Genomic DNA, 18,030 nt, shown 5'->3' with positions numbered 1-18,030 from the left:
TTGCCTTGAGCTAGGAGGACTGGTTTAGGCTTTTGATTATTAAGATCTCACATTAAGAACACACAGATTCAGAGACTTGGTATTTACTTATATTACCATGTTAACAGAGAGAAATGGCTAGAAGATTGGGACTTGAAATTCACAAGCAATTGTCCAGTACTGTCTAAATTTTTGTTAAAAAATGTGAAGTGTTAACTACAGAGATGTTCCCATGGTATTCAAAAGTATTTTTTGGGGTGGGGATGGGGAATCTATATTTTCTTTATTAATCTCCCTAGTAACTGAATCATGTGCTGTTAGAAAATTGAATTATGCAAATGACTGATGGTTATAATCTTTTTTGCTTTTTATTCATTAGTGTGACTTTTTCCTGAATCTCAGAAGACTTAAAGGATAGATAATTAAATGATGCTTTAATATTGCCCTCACATGAATATATTAAACTGGAAATACATAGATATTAATTTAAATAGGTATTTTATAATTTTTACCTGTGTAACAGTTTCACCTCTGATCTAGGTATAAAATTTTATTTTATTAATGATGAATTTACTCTGAACTTTTATATTTTGTTTCTCATTGGGATTTTCAGTTTTAAAGGAAGTTTAATTTTTTCTATGCTTCCACTGTTCACATATAAAGACATTTCATAGCAACTGTGTAGCTATATGGAGTCTATATAACTATAAATTTAGATTATTTACCATTATGCAGCAACTTACTCTAGAAAAGCATTAAGGTGCTGATTGTTAAATGGAATGTAAAAACAATGAGAGTGAAGTATATTAGTTTAGAATTCTGTTTCAACCAGTAGTATTTTAGAAAGTTGAAAGGGAAAGGTTATTTTGCTTTGAAGAATCTGTAGATAAACTTCTGTTTAAGTTACATATTACCTTAGTCTTTTATCTCCCAGGATCTTGGTTCAAATATTTCAAGGAACCACAGTTTACCAGACCTCAACTACATTTCTGCAGAACCAAGTTAATACAATTTTTTTCTGAGAGACTTGGGGTGGGGCATAGCATTAACAGCGCCTAAAAAACTGAACATTTCAGCTCATTGCATCAGACACAGATACTAGAAATTACATTAACTAGCAGTCTGAATCCTAAGAGTTAATGAATACAGGTAAATTAACTTTTGTGATGTTTGGGGGTTGCATTCTACAAGACAGCATTTGCTGAATCATAATTTTTTCTGTAGCATTTCTTTAGGTTGCACAGAAATTTAGGGCTTGCCCAACTAGAAGTTTGCTAACACAATACCACTGTCAAACAAACAATTCACGAAAAAAAAATTACCTTGCAAAAAGGTAATTAACTACAGTGGTAGAAACATTTGAAAAATCTACAGACATCTTATAGTTCTATTCAAGAATAAAATATTTGGACTAATTGTGAATTATTCTTGTAAATACTACACAAGCACTGGTCATATCTCAAACAAGGGAAATGAGATCTTTTCATTCTGAGAGCTATCCTTGTGGCTTATCAATTGCACGGGACACAGTAGTTTGTTTCTAAGGTAGTCTGCTTCTATCTATGCTAACAAAGAAGAGGAAGGAGTAAAAGGTCTCCATGAACACACCTTGGCTATTCGAGAATCAGAGCACCATTCCAGCAGCCTGGAAAAACAAAGAACATTAGTTCTGCTCAGTTAAAGTAGTTCTGCTGAGAGAATATCAACTCTTCAACAGTAACCATTGTGTTTTCCACAGACACTGTGCCAGTGCATTAAAATTAGTCCCTTCTAGATCATATAATCTCCTTTCTTTAAATTCCAAAACTATAAAAACGAGACAAGGAGTGTCGCAGACATCTTTTGTGACAATCCTTTCCTTAGGATTTTTCCTGCTGAGAAGCTGAGAAGCTACAGCAACAAAATGTAAACAATGGTTATCTACTGCTGTGGAATGCATCAGGTGTGTCTGTGATTGGCCCGTCTTGAATGTTTACAATTAATGGCCAACCACAGACCAGATAGCTTGGACTCTCTGTCCAAGCCATAGACCTTTGTTATTCATTCCATTCTATTCTTAGCTAGCCTTCTGAGAGGAAACCTTTCCTTCTATTTCTTTTTAGTATAGTTATAATGTAATATATATATATATCATAAAATAATAAATCAAGCCTTCTGAACATGGAGTCAACATTCTCGTCTCTTCCCTCATCCAAGAACCCCTGTGAACACTGTCATAAAGGAGGAAAGAAAAAGACTCTGAAGAAAAAAACTGAAAGTCTACATTGCTTTTTAAATCTGGAAAATATATGCTCTGCATACATTTAATTAACAGGACATCAATTGCTGATACTAAGATTAACTATATGAACACCAAGAGTAGCAGATAAGTTTGTTTGTACAATAATCATGGAAATTAATAAAAGCCTAGGGAGAAAATAGATTGCAAGACCATATTTATCATCCGAGTTCAAGATAAAGCTAATCAGCAAATGCTTATCTGTATGTTTGAAGGGAAGCCTTAAATCCTGCATTAAGTGCAGCAAAAATTCAAAAGGAGCAAATAGAAAATTCTAGTTTTCTAAATATAGGAGTGATATGTGGTAATTCCTAAGCAAAAAGTTCAAAGACAACATGTTTTCTGTACTGCATACAAATCTGTTCAATCTCAAATCTGCAAGTTACCTGGAACAAGTTTTAATCTTATTTTAATAATAAAATAGCCCATTATTTTCAACTGAGCCAGTCATAGTTAATGAGCAATACTAGAATGTTGAGCATGTTGGACCACTAAGGAAACAAAATCTTATGAAACAATGTGAGAGGTCACACAGTAGCCTGATTCCTAACTATTTATTGTTACAGTGTTGTCTGTTTCTAATGTATATTTATCCCTGCTATTATATAGGGACAAAAATAATGAGGGATTAAAAAAAAAGCAAAAAAAAAAAAGCTTGGGAAAAGGCAGGGGAAACAAGATGGTAAAATAATAGGAATGCAAAATACAAAAAGAGACAAAGAAAATTAGAGCAATGGGAAAAAGAAGTGAAAGAAATCAGAATAAATTGCTAGATATAACAGGCAAGTGAACACCTGGTTGAAGAAAGTGGTCTTTTCAGTCATAAAGAGGGGTCAGCACACATCTCTGGCCACTGCTAGTTAAAGGTGCTTTCTGCTTTTCTGTCAAAGAGTATATATATATATACTAGGAGTATAAAATAAATAATTTTCAGTACTGTTTCCTCTGCTTCTTCAAGGTTACAACCACATAGTTCTCATCTAACTTGGAAAGTGTCTCCAAAATAAAGCATTTCACACATTTGAGATTTTCATTTGACCTTCTCTTGCAATAGTCCTTAAATCTATCCAGCTCATAAACCTCTTAGATTCTCATACAGAAAATTATACCAAAAAATTTTGTAATTGCTACGTGCCAGATGGATCAGTCTAGAATTCCTTTATAGGAATAAAGGAATGTTTTTTCTATTCATGAAACAAATTTTTCTTTTAAAATGCGAGTCTGAAAATCCTGTTCCTTCTTATAATGTAGCTCCTGCTTCTCTTGGTTATTTGCATAAGTAGTCATGCAAAAATGAAACAGATTGCTGAGTCTGGACTCAGACTTCAGGCCTTTTAAAGGTTTGACATGCACATGCAGAGCTTTAAAACAGAATTTGTCTACAAATGTGTAACCTAGTGAGTCATCCCTGTGACAGTGACTCCCCACAGTTATACTCTGTACATCCCACTCTTACCCAGTTACATCCCTTGCAAGATGCATTTTGCTAACATGACAAGGCTTCAGATTTTTCTTCTTCCATTTTAACTCTCTCCTAGAAAGGAGAAGTTAAGAGACATTACAATTTTATTTCACCACTGAAAGAGGGATCTTGGGATAGCAACTCACAGTTCCTTCATTGTAAGGACATGGCCAAATCACCTTTGGTTTCTGGAGGGAGCAAGTAGAGGGCAAAATAAATATGTAAGTCAGCATAGCCAGCTTGTCATGAAATACCATTAAAATGTTTCCCCCTCTGCTGCTTCCTCCAAACTCTTGGTCTCTCATACACTGTCATAATGTTCTGTCCAAGGAGTTGTATTCAACTGGATCACTTCATTGCTCCACTCACAGCACTGCTTTTCCAATAGCTTGCCTGGCCATAATTTGAAGGACAGCCTACAAAGGTATGAGGATAGAAACTCCTTAAGCCAGCACTGTCATTAAAGTTGCAGTATAATGAAACTATGGCCTAAGCAACTCACTTAAAACTGCACTTCACGTCAAAGGAAGATGGTCAGAAACTGAACGTAATGCTCCATGGCATGTCTACACTCTAATTGAAATATGACAGGGCAAATTCACTGCCCAAGGATCCACAGGCACAGACTAACCTCTGTCTATGATCATGAACTTGCTGTTCCCAAAACAGAGTGGCCTGGTCCCAGCTTCAAACAAGCATGCATGGGCCTCAGCAGAGGAAATAGCCCACAGGCTTTTGTGTCTGCTCACCTCTGCACCTCATGTATTCTTCCTCACCTTATGATACATCATCACAGCAACGCAATGATGACTTTTTGAAGTGTGTGGAGCGTCCTTTCCCCTGTGCCTTCAGATGGCCATTAAGCTGTCTGCAGCAGCACACATCCTGGGTGTCAAAAGCTGGGGCTCCTAGGTCTCTGCTACCACCACTTTTCTGGCTCTTGTTCACTGTGGCCAACTCCTAATTCTTTCTGAAAACCACCATGGGGTGACCCACATGTGTGTGGCACGGGCTACCAAAGCTGCAGTTCACCAGAGATGCTGCTTTGTGCAGTCAAGCTCCTGCTCCTGGGAAATGGAGTGAGAAAAGCAACTGGCTTGGAGGTCAGCAGTGCTAATTCACACCAAGGGTCAACACGGAGGTATCCGTTCTTCCAAAGGGAAGGAGTGAAAAGAACAGCCAGTGCTGTGGAAACTTCCCTTTTTCTTACCAACAAGGTGCATCATATCCTGACACAACCACAGGCTTATTAGCACTCTTTAAAGATGACTGGCATGGTGGAGAAGCATCTCATTTCAACATGGATATTACAAGCTTCATTATTTTATTATGTGTTTACTTTACTACTATTTCCTAGCATGCAGTTAAACATGAGGAATAGCCTTTGAGATCACCATACCTTTAGCTCTCATTGCAAACTTCATTCTCTTATGAGCTTTGCTGCACATGTCTAGCCAAGATCACACCTTTTAGATGTAGTATGAAATCATGTCAGTATGAAAAATTCCTCCCACCTCATAGCCACCATTTGCAAAACCAAAAGACGGCTTGCAACTTCTCGAGATTGTTTAGATCACAGATAATCAGATAATCTCCATTAGCTAACACACAATGCCTGAGTTGGATTAATTTTCCTCACATGGCTTGAGACTTTGCAAAGCTAAGTGAGCAACTCAAAGCATTATTTTTAGCATATCTTAGCATTTAAATTTCTGACATCTGAAGCTGAGGCAGCTACAGCCCACAGAAAGAACCTCATGCCTCTGAATTATGCTTGAATTCCAGGTGCTCTCTGGAAACTAAAACCCAACACAGATTCATATTAATTCACTGACAGCTTTCCTAAGACAGACCACTTGAACTATAACAGCACATAGGCAATGTGTAGAAACAGAATGGAACTATGTTCCAGATTGATATCTTCATTTAAATCCTGTTCTAGAAATCAAGTATTACTTACCCTTCCTCTGCTAGAAATCCTTCTATTTTAAATCATGACAGTGTGATACAAGAAGCTCCCAGCTCCTTAAAGATCCAAAAAGGAACTTCTCATATTCTGGCATTTCTGTCTGTCAAAGGAATTGACACAATACTTCTATTTACCTTTTAAAAATACTACCTCTTCAACCCACTCCAAAACACTGTTGATCTTACCTCACAGTAGTATCAGATAAATCTTAAGTTAACACCACAATATATTGAACCATCTCTTGTAACCCATAGCATTTTTGGATGGAATTGAAGCATTTGGAGATTTCATAAATGAACCATGAAGATTAAAAATATGTAATCCTTCTGCATTTGTTTTTAAAAAAGGTATTTTTAAAAGATAGGAAAGCAAAAGATATGTACCGTGACAATGCCATGTCAAGGTTTAGCTCAATTTTCAAGTTTTTATTTGCATAAAGCACAATTTTGCATGAAGGCACAGCATAATTTATAATTATTTTATCCACCAGGAGCCAGACACAGCTTTTAGATGTTAAATCTGCTGACAGCAGTTTATCTCCTCCTCCATCTTAGAAGCAACTAATGCATTGTCAAGGGCTTGTCTGGGCCAACAAGTATTTCTCCCATCTTCTGCAGGAAATACCCTTAAATTTAATTTTCATATTGACTGAAAAGAAGGAAGCCTTACCTTTCTTCCACTTTATATAAAGATCTCTTTGTTTCACAGTAGAATTTTATTCCTAGAAACTCTGTATTTCTCTACAGACCATCTAGACCCTTTCAGAGGCAGTCTACCATAGGAGCACTGTTTTGCTGAAGCATCTCCTGTTCTACCAGATGTTCTGTTCAGAAAGTAATTCTGATATTTGAAGATTTAACAGTTTGTTGACAAAAAAATCTCAAAAATTTCTAACAAAAACACTCTGATATTTTGATAGTGGTATCTGTACAGGGATTTAATTTTATTTCAGCTTTAGTCTGCTTTCAGAAAATGTTACTGAGTAGATTATAATATCCACCTGAGGACAACAGGCTATGTTTAGTGAATTTTCTGATCCTGCAAGAAGCACTAAGGAGAAGTGGCTCAACTGGCCCAGTATGCAAAGCTAAGATCAAAAAAGACGTATTTTACAAAAGCAAAGAGGAAATGAACAAAATTATCCAGTGGCCATCCAAATCACCAGTCTGCATTGCAATTTTTCAAGTACAGTATGCTGTCACAATACTCAAACAAATGCTTTCATAAAAGCATGCTAAGGAAAAAAAAGAAGATTTACAGAAAAGTTACAGTCAGTTCCAAGCTAAAATGACTCAATGACAAAAGAAAAAAGAATTACTTTGCAGGGGATTAAAAACTTAGGTACTGAAGTCATAAAGTCTTTTTGTTTTCTCTTAGTGTTGTGACAAAGTTTTAACAGTCTATGAACAGCATTTTGTCTATTTTAGATTAAGAGTCAACATTTGCTATTCAAGTAAAGAGAATAAAATTGCAGCCACTATTGCAATATTTGTATTTTTTTAATTTAGAAAAACCAAAGCCACTTCTTTGAGATGAAAATACACATCCTACATTATTGATTAGATCTTTAATTCCTGAAAGCATTAAGACTACAAGTTGCCACCTTAGCACAAATTTAACTATTCTACAAATTGTCATTCCTTTAAAGTAGAGGTGTAGCAACCTAAGACAAAAGAGAGCTGGGGTTCAGGTCTTGTTTTGAACAAATGATAACCATTAAAGGATCTTGAGAAACCTGGGGTGTACATTTCTGTGGAGAAACAGTAAAAACTTCCACAAATAACCTTGATTTGGTAGTAATGTTACTCGTGGTATGGCAGGCAAATTTATCAGGCAAAGGCTCTCTGCACAGTAAGTAGAGAATAGAAGATTTCTTTTGGAAGGAATTAAATGCATACCAGTGGGAGTTTATGTTAAACATAGCTCATAGCCCAAGACACTGCTATGAAAACATATGGCCCTCCTTCATTCCTTTCTCCTATTCCATTTTCATGCCCTTCATGTGTAAGCCATAGAGCTTAGCAAAGCTTCCATCTCTTAACTCAAGACTGCCTAAAACCACCCAACATTTTGGCCAGGACAGTCATCAACCCAGATGAAGTCTACGCCAATCTTGCAACTGAACTACAAAGCAATTCTATTCCTCTCACTAGTAATTCCCTCAGAGGTTTCCTTGCTTCTCTTCAAAGGTTTTATTGCTGAATATTATTATTGCCACAATTCTCCATTCAAAAATGCTTTATGTAAAATGCTTGTAGTCTGTGTATCCTTGCTATTCCTGTATTTTTCTCTACTCAGTGTATAAGCAGAAGGAAGTTTGCCAGCAACAGGAGAGTTCACATCAGCTGCTAAATGGTGCTTTATGTCAGCAAACTGAATATATTCACAGTAATACCTTAAAATGGTTAAAATTTCAGAAATCAGAGAATTGTTTCAGGAACACGTACACTGCCTAGACAGCTTAGGAAAACCTCCCAGGAGCCCAACAAAGCATTCAGCACAATACTGTCAAAATTGTCTTTGTTGGTTCCAGCAATATCAGGTGCCAGAGCTCAGTGTGATTCGATCTGTTAGAGATGTGCTCAGGGATGGGAACAGAACTGCAGAAAGTGGCTTTGCTCCCCGAGAAGATTTGAGAGCCAGTACCAGTCTGTCACAGGATAATACAGCCTGACATATACATAGTCTCAGGAGATTTCAACAGCTTAATGGAATTACATTCTGGTTTTGCACCCTTTTCACTGACCTGAGCTTTTGGCTGTCCACAGAACAATCCTCCACCCTCTCACTCCAAATACAATTGCTTCTGCAAACATGCTGACACAAGAGGAATAAGGTAAATTAGTTCTGGACCAAAACAGAGCAAGCTGAACCTTTTGCTTAAGTACTTCATGAGAATTAAGCACTTTTGTGCCATCTTCATCACATCAGATGTCTGAGAGTGCCATCCTCCCGTCCTTTGGGCAGTGAGCACCACAGTGTGGACAAGAGCTGTTAAAGCAGCCCAGGCAAACAATGAAGCAGCATGAGACTGAGCACGTCCAAGTGCCAGGACTACTCAAGTGCTTCCAGAAGGAAATGTAAGCTAGGACAGGCTGACTCAGGTTCCCTTTGCTACAGAAACTCCTGTAGGTCTGGTATTTTAAAACTGCTTTTTTGGAGATTCATTTGTGTTATACTGCTAGAGTGCTCACTAAATCACAGAAAAGCAAATATAAACTCCTACCTCTAGAGTATTTTTAAAATCCTGCAGAATAACAGCTGCATTTCTGCACTGAATGACTGGGGGCCTAAAGTACAAACATCCCAGGAAACAGCCTCCTACACAACAAGTAACATCTAAGCTTGACACTGTAAATTAATCCAAAGGCAACAAGCTCTTTTAAGTCCTTTTTATTACAGAAAAACAAAAGGCTTACACTTGACTTAAAAAAGCAGCATTATTTTATGAATCCAAAGTTATTACAGTGAAGTTGCTTTAAGAAACCTCTAGAGACTGAAGAAAAGAAATAAAATGCCCCTCCTGAGACAGCATTCTAGATTACTTGACTGACCACAGCAAACACCTAATTTCACATCACTTCTGACACCCAGTATATGACCTGTCCCCCTTTTTTTCTCCCCAAGACTTGTTCAATGTAGCTGGGGGAAGGATTTGATGAAAACAGCAGTACATTTCAGGTCTAATTTTCAACAGTTCAGTACACATCTGATTGATATTAGAGTTCAGAAGTGACTGACACACAGGCTTTCCTCCTAACTCCAGCTATTAAGTGCTACAGTTTGAACAGATCCCAGTGTGATCCATTTCTACCACAGTATTTATCATTATTCAGGTCCACATCTCAGAATACTTCACAGCTAGTCAACTGGCTACTACTGACTATAAACACAAACAAAAATAACCACAAAAAAAGAAGGCTCCACATTGAAACAGTTCAGCAGCAGAACTCAAGCATTGTTTTTTCTTTTCATTACACTCCAGAGAAAGAACAGCACGGTTCCAGTGACCACGTCAGGTTTTTTTATTAAGTCAAATGCTGCAGGTTTCCAGCCTGAGCCAACATTAAATATGCAACTGATCTGTACTGAAATCTTAAGAAAAGAGACAAAGAAAACATACTACTGCCTTAATAGTCCTACATTTTGACTAATCAGCACCGAGTTGTGCAGAAGTCCAAAGAAATTTACAAGTTTTTCATTAAGTGATTTTTAAAATTTTTTTTCAATAAACTGCTCAGGAGCTCAATGCCATTAAAAAAAAAAAAACAAAAACCCTTTCTAAACACATTTTTAAGCACCTATTCCTCATGTATATGCTAAACCTACACCTCCTAAAGGTTCTACCAAAAAATAAAACCTCAACAAAAAGCAAGAAAACTAAAGCCACTATGTACAATTGGCTATAATGAAAACAATGAAAAAAAGGCAATTGATAGAAAGAAAACAGAAAATACATAAAAAATGGGAAAAAACCGTATCAGATACCTGCTACTCAGAGTTCTATGACCACACTTATAATCTTTCCTTCAAAAAGGAAAATGTTTGTATTCATAATCAGACATGGAATTTTTTTAAAAAAATTCCTAATCTCTTTACATGTTGTTTATACTGTTTGATAATCAAAATCTTTCAAGTCAGAGATCTACTTAAGGTACTCTGCATGGCAACCTGAAGCCAGCTGTTACCAAGCTACTTAAACAGAAGAAACAAGTTTCTTTCCCACAGGGAAAAAGAATGCAATACATTTTCCCTGGTTATAATTCTACAGCATCATCAAATTTACTCAAACGTAGAACTTGTCTATTTAAGCTTACTCATGGTTACTACTTAAAATTCCTTAATTTAGTGCTGTAGCACTAAATAGCAATTTCTTATGTGATCAAGCTGCCTTATAGGAGGACATAGTATTTTGTATTATACAGTAACATACCCTTAAAAAAAGAGAGAAATTAAATGAAAAAACCCAGCATGAATAGTTTGAGGTGGAGTAATATAAGTTTTGTTTTTGTGGTACTTTTCATGGCATTGATGCCAAAGGCTGCTTTATAGCTTACCATTGGAGAGTTTTAGCCCTGGACACAAATTAGTCCTTTTTGCAGTCACAGGTTTGTATTAAAAGTGGCTTTTATGATGAAACTGGTAACAAACATGCTTTATACTGAGCAATCTTTATCGATGTTTAATATTAAGCTTCATTAACTCCCTCCTTCAGAGTAGGTAACAGTCTCAAACAAAACTGCCTATCTCAAAGATTTATAACAATCTCAAGTATACACTGTAAAATAAATAAACACCATTCAAAAAGCTTGTCATTAGAGAATTATTCAAATAGTCAGAAGGTGTTCATATTGATGTCTTCCTTTATCAAGCTGTGCTGTGGATTCAGAAATCTTACAGATCTTTTGCACTCTAAGTGTGCAAGCACTCACAGAAAGTAATTACCAGGCAATCATGTTCTTAACATAATTTTCCAATATTTTTAGCTGCTAGAGCACTAATAAACAGCATGTAATTCCCATATTCTATATCTAGTAAACATTCTTGACTGCTATGGTAGAATGGTCCTCCAATTCCCAAAAATTTACATTTAATTTGAGGAAATAGAAAAGTTTGTTGTTTTGGTTTTGTTTTTCTTTTCCCATACTAATGTGTGACAGGTAGAACATGTGACTTCTTAGGAAACTTTTAAGTTGTCTTCAGCTATCAGGCTCTGAAACACTTTACAGCTCTCTTAACTTTTCCTTGTTTTCAGCTTTAATTTTATATGATTCAGTGCATAGCTGGGCTATATTAGTAGCAGTTCATCACATATAGTAAGGTCAAGTAACATTATCTCTGTTTTGGAAATGAACAATTCAAAACTCTTACAAAAATGGTATAGAACTGTACCTGAACATTTCTTCAGTTTAAATTGCTCTTTGTTAATCTACTAAGGACAATTAAGAGAATATCCTTTTTTTTCTGTCAATTTCTGAGAAAATGTGAATACATGCAAGTCAAAACTACCATTATGCAGATAAAACGATCCTCTTTCATGAAGATAACCAATAAATGACAACTGCCAATAAATAAGTCTATTTGGAAATTCTAGAGAATTCTCTTGCTAAACAAGTTAGTCTTTTTTCTTTTCCATAATGTCTTTCTGTTTAAGCTCTCCATCTGAAAGTTCTGTGTATTTTCCATTCTTTTCCTCCTCTTGTTCTTCCTCACTGCCTTCATCTGTGAGCTCTCGATCACCACTTTCTTTTTTGGCTCCCTCATGCTCAAATACCTCTCCCTCTGTATCAGCTGTGCAGATTCCGTAACACATGATGCTGATGACCCCCAGGGGTAACCCAAAGAGAAAGCATCCCAGCAGTGGTGAACTCTTGAACACAGACTGTTGAAATAGAAAGTAAAAACCACTTTCAGTAAATGTAGAAAGTTACTTCTCTTATCATTCTGTGTATTTATTCAAAAAACATCCAAAATGAAAATCAGTGTTTTTTAGAGGGACCAAGAAATCAAGTAGGTTGGAAAAGACCTTTCAGATCGTCAAGTCCAACCTATGACATAACACCACCAACAAAAGCACAGCACCAAGTGCCACATCCAGTCTTTTACTAAACATCTACAGGGATGGTGACTCCCATCACATCCCTAGGCAGCCCATTCCAATGCCCAATCACCCTTTCTCTGTCAACAACCTCTTCCTAACATCCAACCTAAACCTTCCCTGGCACAACTCAAGACTGTGTGCCCTTGTCCTAATGGATGTGTTATTTTGATTTTTCTGCTTGTTTGGTTTGGGTTTTATTATTGCTGTTGCTTTGTGGGGTTTTTTTAAGAAGGTTTGTCTGTTTGCTTTCTTCTGTAAAAATGGCAAGGAGTCCTCAACTTCAGCAATTTCTACTATAAATTCATAAAAAATGACACAAGTTCAGTAGTACAATATTGCATTGGGATAGTTAATGTTTACATGCCAACTGCATATCCTATGCATTCTTTGAAGTTTTAGAAACAATTGTTCTAAGAGCATTAAAATCCACTTTGAAGAAAAAGTTTCACCTCTTATTTGTGTCTTCTTGTCAAAAATTAGTCTGCAGAAAAATTCTAGAGAGCTTCCTGTTGAAGGGTAGCCTAATGGCACAGGAAGAAGGACCAATGGTTTCAGAAACTGGTGGCTAAACACTTTACCTTCACAGAAGTTTGGAAGACACTCATTTAGAAGTAAGTGAATTTCAACTTAAATTCACAGCATAGGTTTATTTGATTATGTAGGACAAGAGAAGAAATGGATTTGTGTACATCTTCCCAACAAAATCTTGTTAAGCATAATTAACTTATGAGAAAGATAGTAAAAATGTTTGCTTTAAAACTACACAAAGAGTAGTATTTAATCCCTTCTGCTCTAAGTAATTAAACAAAAATGCAACATTCCTTAGAACAGTGAAGTGGTACCAATTTCAGGTAAGGATGTCAAAAGGGTCAAAGAAATGACCTTGAATTCTCTCTGTTCTATCCCTTAAAATACATGTCAGGCATACAGAAAAGCAGTGAAAAATGAAGAAACTAAGATAGGTTGAATATTTATCACACATATTAAAAACTCTAATCAAGAATTTTATTTGGCTTAAACCTATACATATAATATATACACAATATATAACAACTCATATAAAAAATATTTTTAAAACCCTCTGAAAGTATTTGTATCCTGATTGACAAGGGCACCATCTAATTCAATGAAAAATAAAACTTACCACTATAGTAGACTTGGCATCATAGATTATTCTCTTGATTCGTTGCAGAAGTCCATCACCACCCTGTGCCTGAAATTTCAAATGGAACCATGTCAAAACTGCTGACACTTTTCAGTTATGATTCCAAAAGTTCATTCTTCAGACCTTGCAATCTTAAGTCCCTTTAGAAGGAAATGAAAAGTAATTATTCTTATATCTCATGATGCCCAGACACTCGCACTTGCCAAGCTTGGACAAAGATTATTCAGCAGTCTCATGAAAAGGTCTCTCACAATTGTTTTAAACAATCTGTGCCAACTTAGACAATGGGCTGACACTCTCTCTCCTATGATAAAGAAACACTAACAAAAACGAACAACTGTCTCATGTAACAATGGTAAAACTGCAGAGTTCTTCTGAACTTTCCTGCAGTTGTTGAATATCCACTTATGGATTACGACAGCACAGTTCTAGAAACATCTAAGAACTAAGCAAAGAGAAGATATGAACGTGTAATAAATAAAACCTGTGTCAAGCAATGACAGGCTGTACCTACACTGCCCCCTAATTCAGCAGTGTTCAAAATAACTACATGAACCAGAAGGCAGTCTATCTGCTCAACAGGACTGGTTTTCACCTTCCTTGGTAGCCAGAGAAACAAACTCATATTTGGAAGTCAACTCATCAGCACATGATCTGACCAAAAACCCCCCAAACAGCAAAAGAAGTCCACAAAGATGACTCGCAAAAAGTTACCTATAGAGTCTTAGAGAATAACAGTATCATCCAGGTGAATAATCCAACACTGCCCAAGGAAGAGAAGGGAGAAAGCCAGACTGCGCAGAAACTTCTCTGTGGTTCAGAAAGTCTGCATCCTATTAGTTGTTTACCAGCATACTTTGAAGACTCTCATTCCTCAAGAGCTGCACAATTTCTTGGGCAGAGAATGCAGCCAAAGTTGCACAATTTTATGTCTACAGACACCTTAAATATAGACAGCTTAAATGAAGTCAGATCCTGTATCTTTGTATTGTACAGAGATGTGAATTTAGACTGACCTTTAATCACTCTAGCTGAGATACTGCAAACAAAAGATAGAAAGACCTAACTGACAATACAGCAACAAACACGAGGCATCACAAATGATTCTTCTCTAAGTAAAAAAAACCAAACAGACAGAAACCAATTACATTTGTTGTTTCAACCAGGAAGAGACATACAATTAGAGTCTAATTGATGCTGATAACTCAATGCACTTAAAAACCATTAAAAAAGCGAGAACTCAAGAACAAAGAACCACCAAGTTATAGCAATACCCCTCACACTGCAATGGAAAGCATGGCCAGTAAAGTCCTGAAAAGCACATAAATCCACCTATACCATGTTCTACAAAAACCAGGCAGATTAAATAAACAGAAATAAACCCCATATGGCAAATATCTTCTGCATTATTTGCCATTACCAGCCAATGACCTAAAACTGCCAGCTTACAAGTGGGATTCAGCTAACACAGGAAGCACTCAATATACAGCCAATTGGGATTTAAACCAAAAACAGGCTTCTCCCAGGAGGCAGCCAAATTATTAACTATCAGTTGCCCTTCATGGCAAAGTCTTCTTTCCCCAGAAGCACAAATGAAAATCTGCTCCATGACCTCTTTCCTCATCCACACAACATAGCTTTCTGCTCAACTTACAGGACACTGACGAGATACCCAAAAATATCCAAGTCATCAATTCCAATTAACTTTGCTGTTTTAACAAAAGACAGCTCTTTTTTAGTTTTAGAGCAGAGAGGAGTAAGCTTGTGTCCATTTCTAACACCCAAAGCAAGTATAATACTGGTTTTTTGACTCTGAAGTTGTAATTCCTCCAGCTATTTGATTTATTAATTTTCCACCCAAAAGAAAGGGTGCAGTTCCATTATGCACTATCATTCAACATTTTAAACAAATGCATTTAATGCAAACCAGGAAATGAATAAAAATCTCTCCATTTACAACTGCACCAGTAAAAGGCATACCAAAAGAAGCTGTCTACCATTATGGTATAAACAAAAGAAAGCTTGCTTTGTACAACATGAAACAGCATGACTGCAGAATTTACAATCCCATATTCAGTGACAACACCCAAGACAGTAAGACAGGATAGGAATATTAAACACACGCATAAATATCAGAGTAACAAATTTTTTCCTTACTTTAGCATCTAAGGAAATAAACATTAACCAATATATTCCAAGCCACTAAGAAGACTTACTTCAGCTGTACCATCCAGGATATTGTTAATAAACTGAACCATGTCTTCTGTGCTCTCAATGTGCCTATCTGGTAGAAAATATTGCTGATTGGAGGTATTCAATACAACAATAGTAGGGATTGTCAAGTCACTGGAAACATAAAAGAGACAGTTGATCTATTTAAACAACTACCATATAAAATATTCCAATTCAAGTAATCCCTACATTATTTCAAAAGGGAATCTATTAATCTTCATATGTGCTCTTCGTAGTAATTCTTTAAAAACAAGAAAGCAAGAGAAAAGGTATGGCATGGTATGGTATAGACATGAATGGTATGGGCACATTTCTCATTAATACTGTTTTCCTTCACATCTGTGTCAGTGACACTATTGAAGCTTAAAGCATTTTACATACCCAGAGCAACAGAAAATCAGGTACCTTATGACTTTCCAAATAGTAAGAGATCACAAATAGCAGCCTTGTATACGAAATACATTAAGTATTTAAGTTAACAAAGGCAGAAGTGTAACTCAAAAATTTAATCCCACACAACCATTGTCTAACTGATCACCTTTACCAATTAACATCTGCTCGTCAAGTTGAAAGAAGAAACCATGCCAAGCACAGCTTTTCTACAGCTCTTTTAGATATGGTTTATGAGGAACAGAGTTTTTAAAGAATTATTACTCAGCAGTTAACCTTCATGTGCATGTGCACATACATCATAATTGGAAAGAAAAAAAATGTTAGAAATTATCTCTGGACACAAACCAGTCTAATCTTCTGTTTGCTATAGCACTAAATTCAAAATAAGATCAGGTTAAGAAATTTTAATACTGCAAAAGTACACTGTTCAAAAAGAAAGATTTAAATATATTAAACACGTTTAAGATTTATCAATCTTATCAAGTCTTTATCAATTTTCTATAACTCTGTCAGCAATGAATTCAAGTACTTCCTTCACAGTAGAAGCAATTCAAACCTTGTTTTTCTATGTTTTCACCCTTGTCTAATAGTGTCCTATCCATGTACATTCGCAATACATGTAAAATTGATGATGATTTCAGTCTTATCTCTGGCTATCAATTCATAGTAATTTATTTAAAGAAAATACTGGTTATTTACTCAATATGTCCATTTTTATGTGGAGTCACTGAAATCATCCTAAATTTTCTCTCACATTTTTAGGTGGGGCTTTTGGTTTTGATTTTAATTCAAATGCAAACTTAAAAGTGAAAAAGTTTAATTATATGTGATAATTTTCTGAACTTCTAGAAAGCTGAATACTTAAAGCTTTAAGGTGCAGACTCTCTTCCCAGTACTGAAGCTGAAACCATGGTGACACCTCAAAAACCATAAGGGCAACTACAAGGATAGCAAAATAATGCCATCCTTAAATTGAAATTTAGAAAAAACAACCAAATAACACAACTTTGTACACCAAGGCAATCTGCAACATAGGAGTCAATAAATACAACATTTCCCCTTGAAATTTTTATTCTTTTCTTACTAGGGACCTAAGTAGAAGGCCCGCTAACGAAGTCACTGTTTTTGCAAGCGTCTGGTAAAAGTTCCCAATTCCTGCCAAAATATGTCCTTCCAGCAAAACAGAACAAGTTTTATTAACTAGGTGCAGTGTTTCTGTTGCATTTAACAGTCTGGTAACTGATGTTCTTGGAGTTGGTTGTAGAGCAGCTGAAAGGTAACCTCCATGTAGAGATTCTTTATGCTATACAAAAGTTCACAAAAGCACATTTAATGTGTTACTTTCAAGAGCAGAGGAGAGTTCTACATATACCTATAGCTGACAGTAATATTATACACCTTAGCTCATAAAAAGCTTTATTTTTACTTTCAGTAAAATACTGAAAAGCATTTTTAAGTAAAATTTTAGGTAAAATTATGTATTTCAATTAAAATACATAATATTCTGATTTATTCTTTTGTGCATTATTCTTGCAATGCACAAAATTATTATTACTACTATTATTATGGGTCTTATTCTATCCCCAGAAATCATACAATATTTTGTCCTTTGTAAAGAAAACAGAATTTGTTCCGATGTGCATCTAGCACAGTAAAAAGTGGTTTGCAATACATTTCTCATTATTTAGATTTTTTCTCTTTCTACTTGCTGCCACCTGGTGACAAACTGAAGCACTTGCAATACTTTTTTTTAACTCTAATTATTCAAGTAGCCACATGAAGAGCCACTACTTTGAACATAATGTGCTGCATTCTTTTGCAAATTCCTACTCATGCTTGAAAGGTATACACTGGGTTTAGAAAATAATTAAAAACCAGTGAGTACTTGAACCAGAACTTTCCATATACTACAAATAATAAAATCAGGCATTTTGCAGATTCAGTGAAACAA

The 18,030-nt window shown here is 35.9% G+C and overlaps 1 protein-coding gene across 1 annotated transcript in view; it reads right to left on the bottom strand.

Annotated features, from left to right (window-relative positions):
- Nucleotides 1-9,066: 9,066 nt before the first annotated feature.
- The window catches only part of TMX3 (thioredoxin related transmembrane protein 3), a 30,569-nt gene continuing 21,605 nt past the window's right edge, over nt 9,067-18,030 (bottom strand). The window contains exons 15-17 of the mRNA XM_036405395.2: nt 15,671-15,800; nt 13,434-13,502; nt 9,067-12,070 (exon numbers count right to left, since the gene is read on the bottom strand). Coding sequence (XP_036261288.2) covers nt 11,804-12,070; nt 13,434-13,502; nt 15,671-15,800 — 466 coding nt within the window. The 3' untranslated portion in view covers nt 9,067-11,803. The remainder of the gene's footprint in view (nt 12,071-13,433; nt 13,503-15,670; nt 15,801-18,030) is intronic.

Source organism: Molothrus ater, chromosome 1 (assembly GCF_012460135.2).
Source record: "Molothrus ater isolate BHLD 08-10-18 breed brown headed cowbird chromosome 1, BPBGC_Mater_1.1, whole genome shotgun sequence".
NCBI lineage: Eukaryota > Metazoa > Chordata > Aves > Passeriformes > Icteridae > Molothrus > Molothrus ater.
Note: the sequence above shows the minus strand (reverse complement) of the source record. Positions and strands in the feature narration are given on the sequence as shown.